This window comes from Octopus bimaculoides, chromosome 6 (genome assembly GCF_046866305.1).
Source record: "Octopus bimaculoides isolate indiv1 chromosome 6, ASM4686630v1, whole genome shotgun sequence".
Taxonomy (NCBI): domain Eukaryota; kingdom Metazoa; phylum Mollusca; class Cephalopoda; order Octopoda; family Octopodidae; genus Octopus; species Octopus bimaculoides.
In genome coordinates, this window is record NC_142933.1 from 119284771 (window position 1) to 119297585 (window position 12815).

A 12815-nucleotide genomic window follows, 5' to 3' on the forward strand; every position below is an offset into this window, starting at 1 on the left:
ATACATACACAGACATGCAGGAAGTAAATAAACACCTTAATTTTCAAAATTTCTGATCTAAGCATCTTAATATGTTTTCAGCGGTGTAGAATTTACAATGTAATTATTATTTTTCATTCCAGGTGCCATTATATTAAACATTTGCAAAGAGTAACCATGCCATGCACAAAAAAATTCAGCAGAGCTGTCAGATTTTCAACGAGGTCGTATTGTTGGGCAATCTGAGGCTGGTCTTAACCAACGGAAAATTGCCGAAAATCTTCAAATTCCTCTTGCTACTGTTAATAGAATTATGGTGCAATTCAAAAGCAAAGGAAACGAATCAACAGATTCTCGTCTCAGCTGACCTGGGCCCTCGGAAAGGAAGCTTCACCGTTTGAAGAGAATTGTGGAAAACGAACTCCGTTCTAAGGCTTCTGACATTGCAAAACAGCTAGAAGTTAGTCCAAGAACATGTGTTACATATCTGCATAAGCTTGGGTATTATGGATGACCAATTAGAAGAAAACCTCTCCTTCAACCAATTAATATCATGAAAAGAAAGAAATGGGCTAAGGAGATGTCATAAAAATCCAGTTCATTTTGGGATAGAGTGATTTTCTCAGATGAATCCAGATTTGCATTATTTTCAGACAGTGGACGTGTTTGGGTCTGGAGGCTTCCCAATCAAGAATTTGATTTGAAACGACTCCAACCAACTGTGAAACATGGTGGTATCTCTGTAATGGTATATGGAACTGTCAACAGTAATGGTACTTCTGAGCTAATCGAATGAGTTGGAACCATAAACTTTGAAAAATACATCAAAATACTTATGCACGGACTACTTCCGATGTATTCACCCGATAACATAACAAAAAATGAGTTTTTATTCATGATGGGGCTCCATGCCACACAGTGAAAAGGAATCAAGAATGGCTGACTAAAAATGGGATCAAAAAGCTTCCTTGGCCAAGCGAATCTCCTGACATGAACCCAATTGAAAATCCTTGGCGCATACTAGATAGAGCTATACGAAAAACTTGACAGAAATCTAAATCTAAAGATGAATTGTTTTGATTGTTGCATGAAAAGTGGGCAGAAATTCCTACTTACATGAAAACATTTTTGTTTCTGTGTTATATATTTTTTCTACTTTATAGTGTTTGACCTGGAGGCGTTTGAAATTAGGAATTCGTTTCAATACAACCTTCGTTATTCGTGCTTTGTTCTCTTCAACTTGATCAACACCAGCCTGCATTTAATATATGATAAAATATGATATATATTCTGTTGTGTCTGGGGAGAGTCATTCTCCTTTTGTGCGTTATAATTTAACACACTCACCGGTGAAATTTCCACTTATTCCTTATTTTTATTTTCCTAAAATTTTCGTTGCATCTTGACTCTATTGAAAAGGTTGCAAGACGCAACAAAAATTTTAGGAAAATAAAAATAAGGAATAAGTGGAAATTTCACCGGTGAGTGTGTTAAATTATAAGGCACAAAAGGAGAATGATTCTCCCCAGACACAACAGAATATGCTTCAACACACGAACTCACATAAAGAATCTTGCAAACCAAATCCCAAAACAAAATGATATATATTGTTTGTGTGTGTGTGTGTGTGTGTGTGTGCATGCGTATGTGCGCATGCACACAGGTGCATGCACAGTCACACACATATGTAACATTAACGGCATAAATTTAGGGATCAGAAAAGAACAAATGACTCACTGACAGGATTTGAATCCTGTATCTTTCAGTTGTTAAGTGACCCTGATGCTGTTTATACAACAGAGAACCTGCCAATCCATCTCCTCAGATTAGGTTTATCTCTTATCTCCTTTGTTTATCAATAAATGCTATTAATGCCTCTTAAGTGACAAAAATATATCACACAAAAGTGCTGTGAACTAAAAGTTACAGAAATGTTTTACACCAGATTTTTATATTATTTATCTGCTAGAGCTTTCTTCTTACAACAAAATAATATCCCATAATGCTTTTACTGTAAAGTAATGGTGCCAACATTTGGGATATTGGACTGGACTGTAGAGGAAATCTGCCCAGGTAATATTTAAAACCGTCAAAATCTTGACATCAAGGCAAAACTTTTTCAAGAAGAATGGAAAAGCTTTGTTACAGCTACCCAATCTGCTGAACAAACTTACCTCATTGAACAAGATGATTTTCTCCCTTGCAAAAGAAATGAATTGCTAATGACCCAACTGTTTTTATATTTGATTTGTTTTTTGTTCTCTACCTGTTATGATGAGACTATTTAGATTTAACATCCTACAATATTCACATACGGGCAGCCACTATTCCGTTGTTTAAATCAGGTTCATTTACTTACCTGTTGTTCTTTAATTTGTTCCTCTGATGCTTTAAGTGTCTTTTTAAATTCGATTTTAATCATCTTTATTTCTTCTCCTAACTTGTCGATAAGTGCATTCATACTAAGGGCTTCCTGTTGAATCCGTCTAGCCTGAAGATGTAATTAGAAATTTGGAAATTTAGAAACATCACCCTGTCACTAATTCCCCCCTTGTGAACTATGTTTTCTATATTCTTAAACTCAAACCTAAAATGTGAGATTTGAATCTTAGTATAGTCTTCAGTTTTCATTTTAAGAATTAATCCTTTAAGCGTAAACAATGAATTACAAGACAATCTAGTTGAACATCTCTCTGACTTCTTTTTTATTTAAATTTAATAATCAATCACATTAACCACATCAATCATATCAACAAAAGCAATGATGTCAGCCTAATCAACAACATGAACAACATTAATCACATCAGCCACATCAACAACATTCCCATCAATCACATCAGTCTGAGAGAGCCTGTAAAGGTCCCAAAATTATAAAAATAAATTATTATCATTATATTTTTATCACCAAACTGTTCAACATAATGAATTCAATTACAAAATATTGCCTCCTGCAATTTGAATTATATTCCTCTCATAGTTGATATCAATATGGCTTCAATAAGTTTTGAACATTTATTTTCCTGTATCACAGCAAAAGTCTTTAACTGCATAAAAGTCTGCAAGACTGTCAAATCAATATTAGCAAAGGCTTTGATAAATTATGCAACACAAATTTCTAGGTCAGTTCACTTCCTATTGCTTATGGTTAGGTTCCAGACAAATTAATTGAACCTAATTAGGCTTTCTCATAATGAGACAGCTCTTTCTTAAACCTATAAATTCTATCATTTGTTGAAAACTGCTAATTCTTTCTTTTATCTCTTCCTGACATACAACCATCACCTTGTCCATTTCGGTGAACGCTTAACATTTCACATTGCATCAACATTCTGCAGTTTTCTTTAGAATAGACATGAGTTTTATTAGGTGATGGCCACCCATTTGAAAAATATGCCATAGGTGTTGGGCACAGCTGTGTGGTTAAGAAGTTTGCTTCACAACCATGTGGTCTTGGGTTCAGTCTCACTGTGAGGCACCCTGGACATGTATCTTCTACTAAAATTTCAGGCCAATTAAAAAAGCTTGTGAACAGATTTAGCAGACAGGAACTGCAAGCTGATCATCGTACACATGGATGTATGTATGTTTGTGTGTGTGTGTGTGTGAGTGTGTGAGTGTGTGTGCATGTTTCCTTCAAAAACCAGAAATGTAAATGAAAGGATTATCTACAATCATCATCATCATCATCACCGTTTAACGTCCACTTTCCATGCTAGCATAGATTGGACGATTTGACTGAGGACTGGTGAACCAGATGGCTACACCAGGCTCCAATCTGATTTGGTAGAGTTTCTACAGCTGGATGCTCTTCCTAACACCAACCACTCCGAGAGTGTAGTGGGTGCTTTTACGTGCCACCGGCACGAAGACCAGTCAGGAGGTACTGGCAACGGCCATGCTCGAAATGGTGTATTTTACATGCCACCTGCACAGGAGCCAGTCCAGCGGCACTGGCAACGATCTCACTCGAACATCTTTTCACGTGCCACTGGCACGGACGGTGCTCTTAGTGCTCCACTGGTACAGGTGCCATCACGATTTTGCTTTCGCTTGCCCCAACAGGTCTTCGCAAGCCAAGTTTAGTGTTCAATGAAAGAGACATTGGCATGGGTGCCAGTCTACAAATTTAGTTTGATTTCGATTTCACTTGCCTCAATGTGTTCTTCAAAGTTTTACTACCCCCTACATTCCCAAGTAATGATGTAACCAAGTGTCCTGGTCAAAGTTAGCTTCAGCTTACCTACATATATGTGTCCCAATGACTTTCTTTCTTCATAACTTTAAGAAAAGTGGATATTTTTCAAATGAAATTTTCTACAGCTACACTTCAGACGATGTAGATTCCGATATTACATATTTTGTTGTGAAATAATTTTTTTCAAAAAAATATGTGATTGAAGATTATTTGCCAACATAACATGGCAGTCCTAATTTAGGACGAATGTTGCTGTAATTTAGCCCCAGGAAACATCGTCTCCAGCTAGCTATTCAATATGATCTGTGTCAGCAACATACATCCTAAACCAGGACTGCCATGTTATGTTGACAAATAATCTTCACTCTAGAGTACTGTTGCTGAATATTTTTCATTGAGAAATTTGCAAATAGTAATTTTCCCAAATATGTGATGTGTGTCAATATGTATGTGTGCCATCCTACCAATTCTTATTTCCAGAATAAATTCCAATATAATTGGAACCTGCACACTCTGAAAGGCATTCGTTAAAACTTTCATTTCATAGTACCCATTTTTATGAACGTTATGAGGAAACAAAGCAGACCTGTGTGAATTTTCTGAATCTTTTCTCCCCATTCTCCCCAAAACATTTTTTCACAAGAAATTCGGATATAATCAGAACTTACACTATCTGAAGAATATTTATAGGGTTAGGGTTAGTTAAAATAATGTATACACATTACTTTAACATAGGTAATACTAAAGTAATGCTAAGATTACATTGCTATTACATATATCTGTATATCAGCTTGCTTCCTTTTCACTTTCATTTTGTATGTAACAGTATTTCATAATATAACTGCATGTTATATATAAACAAAGAATATACTTCTTTCTTTTGGTTAACATAAAAAGGGTGACAATAATGTGAAAGAGACAGGATCAAATTTTTACTACAAATAAATGTAAATAGAATAACAGTGCAGCTGTCTGGCTTCTATGCTAGTGGCCCGTAAATAGCACCATTTGAGCGTAATCGTTACCAGCGTTGCCTTCTAGCACTTGTGCTGGTGGCACGTAAGAAAATCATTCGAGTGAGGTAACTTAGTTAGAACTGAGAGCATAACGATTGCCTCTAATATTATAAATATTTCAAAGGGAATATTCTAAGCAGATAGACTTTCTGTAATTTTATTCATTTTAGTGTTAAATCCATTATCATTCCTGCTACAAAAATTTAATGGCTACATGCTAGGGTCTGCAACTGCTAGAGATATTAATGTAATCCATAATTTCTTTGTAGATGATCTCAAGATTTATGCTAAAAATGTTAACAATGCCAAAAAACAGCTGGAATTAATAACATTTTCAGCAGACATAAGAATGGAATTGAGTCAAAAGAAACGTTCATATTTGATTATTGAAAGAGGAAAATCTAACAGGTTAAGAGCCTGAGTACCACTGGTCTCACCCTCTCCCTCCTGTTCCATGTAAAAAATTTCACTTACAAGGTGGGAGTCAACTCAAGGTTATATGGGAAATGACACTTGCCCAAGAAGTCAACCAGCAGAATTGGAACCCTAGCCTCACAATTGTAAAGCATACTTCTAAGCCATCTGGTCATACTGCACCTACATAAAATAGAGTACTGTTAATCAATAGAATTAGATATTATTGGCAGGTAACTGTAGACAGAAAGAAGCATGAGTAGACCAAGGAAGTGTCAACTAACATTAACTGGAGATAGCTCTAGTTAGGACTTGGTTATTTTTATGAGCATGTCTTTAAAAAAATCTTACTTTGAGTTTGTTTTCTCTGTAATATTGCAATCTTCTGTCTGCTTCTGCTTGTAAAGATTTTCGAAAATATTCTTGATGTTCATGCAGCAGCCTTAATTCCAATGCTAAATCCCTTTTCTTATCTTCAAGTGATTGTCTGAAATAAGAGTTTGTTCTAAATATTGTAGACATACAAATCATAAGAATATTTTGTTTTCTTTTTTTTAAATAATGTAGGTCTGCTCAATTAGAGATGACCTTATGATTAAACGACAACATGTAAGGACATTTCTTAATGTGGTTAAGAAGCTTGCATTACAACCATGTGATTTCAGGTTCTCTTGACAAGGTGCATAGGTCAGAGGTCAGAGAGTCTCTCCAGATCGAGCTACTACTTCTACACAGAGAGACCACAGTACTACAGACATATGGTTAGAATGTCATAGGAAAGAATTGCAAGACAAACTCTTCAAGTTGAGCCAATCAACAGGAGACCTAGGGGTAAACCAAGAATTATGTGATTGGATAATATTTATAACATCATTTGGTCATGTTTGGGAATTGAGCCAAAAAGTGTAATGGTGGTTGCTTCTGAGAGTACTCTATGGAAGGGGTGCCTCACAACCCTCTCAGGAATAGTTTATGGAAAAGATGGAAAGAAGGAATTGATTTAATCTAGCAGAAGAGGTTGAACTCACAAGTCCTTCAGGACAGGTGAAGGCCCTAAATAACTATTGAGTTCTATGAGGTTAATGTTTATCTTGAATAGTTACAAGTTGATGATTGCAGATAAAACATGGGCTGATAGGGAATTTTGGAGGATCAACATTCGGGAGAAGGAAGATTGGATATGCAGGTGGTGGGAGGAATTGATATTAAAAAAGAGACTTAATAAAGATTATAAACAATTGCTAGCTTATCTTTTATTTTTCTCTTGTTTCAGTTATTGGACTGCAGCCATGAAGGATTTAGTCAAACAAATCAACACCAGTACTTATTTTTTAAGCCTGGTTCTTATTCTATAGGTTCCAACCACTTTAAAGAGTGTGGTGGACGCTTTCTACATGCCACTAGCATGACTGCATTCTCCATGTCACTGACACAAGTGCAATTTACATGGTGCCAGCATCTGCCAGACAAAGACCTCTCAGCTGGGAGAGGGAGTTGAAGCACAGCCACAAAGGCATGCCTGTATGTATGGATGGCCACGGTTTTACAAAGCTTGACATGTCTACTCAAGTACAGCAAATCACCAGAACTCTCAGTCCCTTGTCATTTCCTCAATAAGGCCCAGCATCTCAAGATCCTTTCTTGCCTCTTTATCCCATGTGTTCTTGAGGCTACCTCTTCCACAGGTTCCCTCCATAATTAGAGATTGGTACTTTTGTAAGCAGCTGTCCTCATCCATATCAATCACAAGACCATACTAGTGCAGTCTCCTCTCTTGCACACAGTATCTGTTGCCTCATATACCCAGTTTTCCTCTTAAATCATTTACACTCTTTCATATGTGCACACTGACATTACCCGTCCAGCAAAACATGCTGGCTTCATTTCTTTCAAGCCTTTGCAAGTCTAATGTAGTCACAGCCTTTGTTTCACTGCTATGTAGCATAGCTGTACATACACAGGCATCATACAGTCTGCCTTTCACTCTGAGGGAGAGGCTGTCTTAGGATTCATCTTGAACTTCGTAGCAGTTGACTGCTTGAACTTTGTAGCAGTATTACACCAGTTATTGGGTATGACTCCTTCGTGGACAACCTGACTAGGCCATATCCCACTCCACCAGATATTTTAAGCATCTCAGTAGTGATTCCTGATGGGCCGAGGACTTTCACTGTCTTCATATCCTTAATTACTTTATCTACCAAAGCTACTGTCAATTCGGATCGCTGGTCCCTCAGTTGAGTTCGCATTAGACAGATTCTCTTCCCATGCATTCTCAACATTCAGCAGCCTTTCATAACAGTATTTCCAGGCCTCTTTCTTTGCAGAATCACTAACAGCATGTGAACCATCATCCATGCTGACACACTTATCTTCTGCAACATCATGATTTTCTGTATTAAAGTGTTAAAAGCAAGGTACTGGCAGAATTAGTGCAGCACCAGACAGAATATTATCCAGTTTTGTGTTTCCTCCATTTATGTTCTGAGTTCAAATTTCTTAGGGGTTAACTACTTTTCATTTTTAAATAAATACCAATCAAAGGCATGGATTGATACAGTTGTAACTGTGCACCCCACCCTCCCCTCAAAATTTGTTACTTAAGGTCCACATCTGAAATCATATTTTCTTACAACTAAATGACTTACACACTCTCTTCTAGTAATGCTAGTCTTTCAGTGTATTCGTTAATAAAATCCTCCAATTCTTCAACTCTCTTTCTGAAGATTAAAACAAACAAAAAGTAAACTAATTAACTTGGAATTTAATTGTATATGAAATAATATCAACTTTAACATAAAATGTAAGTAGATCTTGTGTCCAGAACAAGTCCAAAATATAATCTTTGATTCTATGACATAACAGAACAAACACCACAGAATACATTCTCTTTTAATTCAATGCCAGAAATAAGGCTCAGCACATATCCTTCCAGAATACATAAAGCCATTTTCTTTGCTGCCTTCTTTAAAGTTTAATTTCTATCACTACAGATCAATAATATTATCTCTCATGATATCTGTTCTCCACAACTTTTTATCTATTCTCTACACCTTTACCAGAAAGGTAATTTCAAAAGTACATATAACCTATTTCAGTTATTTTCATTTGGATTTGGATTTATAATTAACTGTAATTGAGATTTAGTCTTATGATAATTCATGTCATAGAATAAACATCGATACCAGCAAGCAGTAGTGTCATCGCACTTTTCCATGTTAGCATGGGTTGACAGTTCTTCAAAAACAATATTCTATCCAGATGTCTTTCTTGCCACCAATCCTTTTGTGTCTTAAGATACACATGGATACACATGGTATAAAATATAGTAAGATAATTATGAAGCTTGAAATACAGTCATTACTGTAGCAATAGAAACAAAATATCACATGTAATATCTTTTTGTAAAGTAAGGCAGTGTGCTGACAGAATTGTTACCGCCCCAGAACAAAAATGCTTTGTGGTATTTCTTCCAACTTTACATTCAGAGTTCAAATTCCGCCAGGGTCAACTTTGCCTTTCATCCTTTCGGGGTCAATAAAATAAGTACAGGTTGAGCACTGGGGTCAATGTAATTGACTTATTCCTCTCTGAAATTACTGGTGTTGTACCAAAATTTGAAACCAATATCTTTTCTTAAAGTTGAACAAAGATTTGGGCTTTTTTTCTTTTCTTTTTCTCTGTGGTTTAATCAGGAGAAAGAGAGTAGCGATGACCTCATTGCAGGTTGTTGAGACAAGTGAGAGCAAAGAGAGGTTCTTTTTATCATATTATCAGACTTGAGATCAGAGCCTGGTGTAGCCATCTGGTTCACCAGTCCTCAGGCAAATCGTCCAACCCATGCTAGCATGGAAAGCGGACGTTAAACGATGATGATGAGATCATTTTATCAAACCTGAACACAAGTGATTGCAAAACAAAAATCTTCACCACAAAATCATGTCTGTACAAGAATTACCTAAAATTTATTTAGGAGGAATTTTACCAAAATGGTTAAATATATTGGTTAGAAATTTTGGCAGCAAGTTTGGGGGAAGGGTTAAGTCAATTACCTTGACCCCCAAACACTTAACTGGTACTTATTTTATCAACTCTGAAAGGATGAAAAGCAAAGTCAACCTTTCTGCCAGCTCGCCATCATAAAATTGTTAAATATATTAAGAGTGAAAATTTATTGAGTAAGATTACTGTTTCCATTATTTCAATGTAATTTCTATAAATAAATGTGGAACCTAAAGAATATATTTCTGCTTTATTTTCTCATAATTTTTACATAAAATTAAGAAATATCAAATGCTACTTACAGACAATCCTCTTTTAACGTCCGCAATCTTATTTCCAATTCATTAAGTAAATCTAGAAGCTCAACTTTCTTTGCTCTTATTCTCTCCAACTGAGCTTTAAGATCTTCCAGTCTGCCACAGAAATCGGTGTTAATTTAAAACAATAGGATACAATCTTAAGCAATTAGTGAGCTTCTTCTTTTTTATTCCTTAATTGAAAATAAATGTCATTACACTGGTTGTGATAAAAATTATAATTCCTGTCAAGTTTATAGTGGTTACTATGTTAGTAATAGCAATAGTGACAATTAGAATAGTTGTGGCCATCATTATTGTTATAATGATAATAGTGAGGAGGTAATGACCATAGTATGGTAAGGATTATAAGGTTGAAATATTCTGGATAAGACTTTAAGCTACATCTGGTAGTGGGGTCCTGGTTCAGGAGTTTCAGAATTTGAGGAATGTGGAACCACCTCTTAGGCACTATTGTTTCTAGGTTTACTCTGACCTGGAGTAATAAACACTAGTCAATATCCCAACTATGGTTAAATAGCATGTATCTACCCAAGCAGGGTATGCTAAAATCATAGGATGCTGCATGGTGGAAGTGACTGTTTTCGCAAATGAACTTATTGAATCAATGGGCAAATATCACTGGATGCTGAACAGATGAATGGAGAACAAACAAAAATGGCCAGGATTAACCAGTTCCGTTAGTGAACTACAACTATCGTCTATATTTTTGGTTTTGTGCAGATGAGATATTTCAGCTGGGAAAAGACCAATGTGATTAAAACCCAAGCTAGACATTCATGCCTCATCGCTCAATTGGAACATCTGGCGTGGAAGTGTTGCATTGATTTACGCAAGTTATCTGATCAGATGATTAAAGGATGATAAGATTGAAGATCAGCACAATGATAGCTAAATAAGTTTTCTTTTTTTTTTTTTTAATCTAAAATGAGGTTAGGATTAAAAAAAAATTTCAAAATATGTTTGAATTATCAATAATGTTCAATCAGATTGGAGGCTGGTGTTGCCATCCGGTTTCACCAGTCCTCAGTCAAATCGTCCAACCCATGCTAGCATGGAAAGCGGACGTTAAACGATGATGATGATGATAATCAAGGCTTGGAATTAACAGAGTTGTTTGTGCATTGGATAGAAGAATGCGTCTTCGTGTTTGTTGTGAGTTTATCTGAACAGAGTGCAAATGCTGTTAAAGTCGACTTTGCTTCTATTCCTTTTGAGATCAGTGAAGAAATACTAATTTGGGATGACGGACTCCACTGGAACCCTAAGAAAATCAGATGCTTTACAGTATTTGTTCCAGCTCCTTGCATTCTGAGTTCAAATCCTGTCTTGACCTACATGGGTGGTAAACTTTAACACCACCATGTGGTAGTGAGTTTGATACCCGGACTGGGATGCATGTTGCATTCTTGGACAAGACATTTTATTTCACATTGTTTGAGTTTGCTCAGCTGTAGAAATGAGTTGTGACGTTATTGGTACCAAGCTGTAGCAGCATTTGCCTTTGGAGGCAGGAGACCCAGGAAGATGCTGGATAAAGCAGTGTAGGAAGGGCATCCGGATGTAGAAACTATGCCAAAGAAAACACAGATGCTCGATGCAGACCCTGGACCCACAGGATCCATCAAACCATCCAACCCATGTCAGCATGGAGCATGGCTATGAGATGATGATGATGATGAGCATGTAGTTTTTTAGTAGAGGAGAACAGAGAGTGGAAATGGATATTGAACAAACAGTCATGTGTCAAATGAACGAAGGTAAGTGTTGACAGGTTTTATCAAAGTACAGCAGTATACATGTGTGAGTGAATGCAAAAACTGAATGTGTTGTATGCATGGAGTTAGTAAAAGGAGAAGAGAAGTCAAGGAAAACAAAACAGAAATGCTCAATCAGAAATGATCTGTAACTAACAACAGCATCAACAAATCTAAAAATACTCACTCGCTTTCCTTAATTTTAAGTTCCTCCCCAGAAATACTTGAGTGAGATAAATATGTCCTACGAACTAAAATAAATAGAAAACAATAAAAACAGGAAAACATCTTCATTCATTAATCTACTTACTATTTTAAACTCTTGCTATCAACAAATATTGCATTTTGGTCCTAAGTTATATTTTATTCACCTTATAATATGCATACATATATATCTATATCTGTCTATCTGTCTGTCTGTCTGTCTGTTTGTCTACCTGTCTACCTATATACTCTTTACTCTTTTACTCTTTTACTTGTTTCAGTCATTTGACTGCGGCCATGCTGGAGCACCGCCTTTAGTCGAGCAAATTGACCCAGGACTTATTCTTTGTAAGCCTAGTACTTATTCTATCGGTCTCTTTTGCCGAACCGCTAAGTTACGGGGACGTAAACACACCAGCATCGGTTGTCAAGCGATGTTGGGGGGACAAACACAGACACACAAACACACACATACATATATAACAATATAAATAATATATATATATGCATATATATATATATATATATATATATATATATATATATATATATATATATATATATTTATATAAGGGCATTACTATACAATAACGCCTCACGCTATGAGGGACTCTAAGGTCAGACTACCATTAAAAGCACGGTAAAAATGTGTTTTTTATGGTAGTCTGACCTTAGAGTCCTTCATAGCGTGAGGCATTATTGTATAGTAATGCCCTTATATATATATAAATATATATTTCGGGAATAAATGATGGATTTTTTCCCTTATGAGGTTTTTTCACGTTAGCTACTTGATAAATTCTTGTAAAAGAATTCGTCCTATTATTGAATTTAAATATATATATATATATTTATATATATGAGTACAGGATGTCACAAACAGTAAATAACATGAAATATGGAAACAAATGAGTTGAATATGCAAACGAGA

The 12815-nt window shown here is 35.9% G+C and overlaps 1 protein-coding gene across 7 annotated transcripts in view; it reads right to left on the reverse strand.

Moving 5' to 3' along the window:
* Nucleotides 1-12815, reverse strand: part of LOC106873605 (uncharacterized) — a 50768-nt gene that overhangs the window by 16114 nt on the left and 21839 nt on the right. For 6 of the 7 annotated variants that reach the window (XM_014921049.3, XM_014921047.3, XM_052968527.2 and 3 more), the window contains 6 exons: nt 11868-11931; nt 9909-10019; nt 8253-8324; nt 5956-6091; nt 2339-2470; nt 1096-1234 (listed from right to left, as the gene is read on the reverse strand). In XM_014921049.3, coding sequence (XP_014776535.1) covers nt 1096-1234; nt 2339-2470; nt 5956-6091; nt 8253-8324; nt 9909-10019; nt 11868-11931 — 654 coding nt within the window. The remainder of the gene's footprint in view (nt 1-1095; nt 1235-2338; nt 2471-5955; nt 6092-8252; nt 8325-9908; nt 10020-11867; nt 11932-12815) is intronic. The other variant, XM_014921045.3, reaches the window with a different exon arrangement.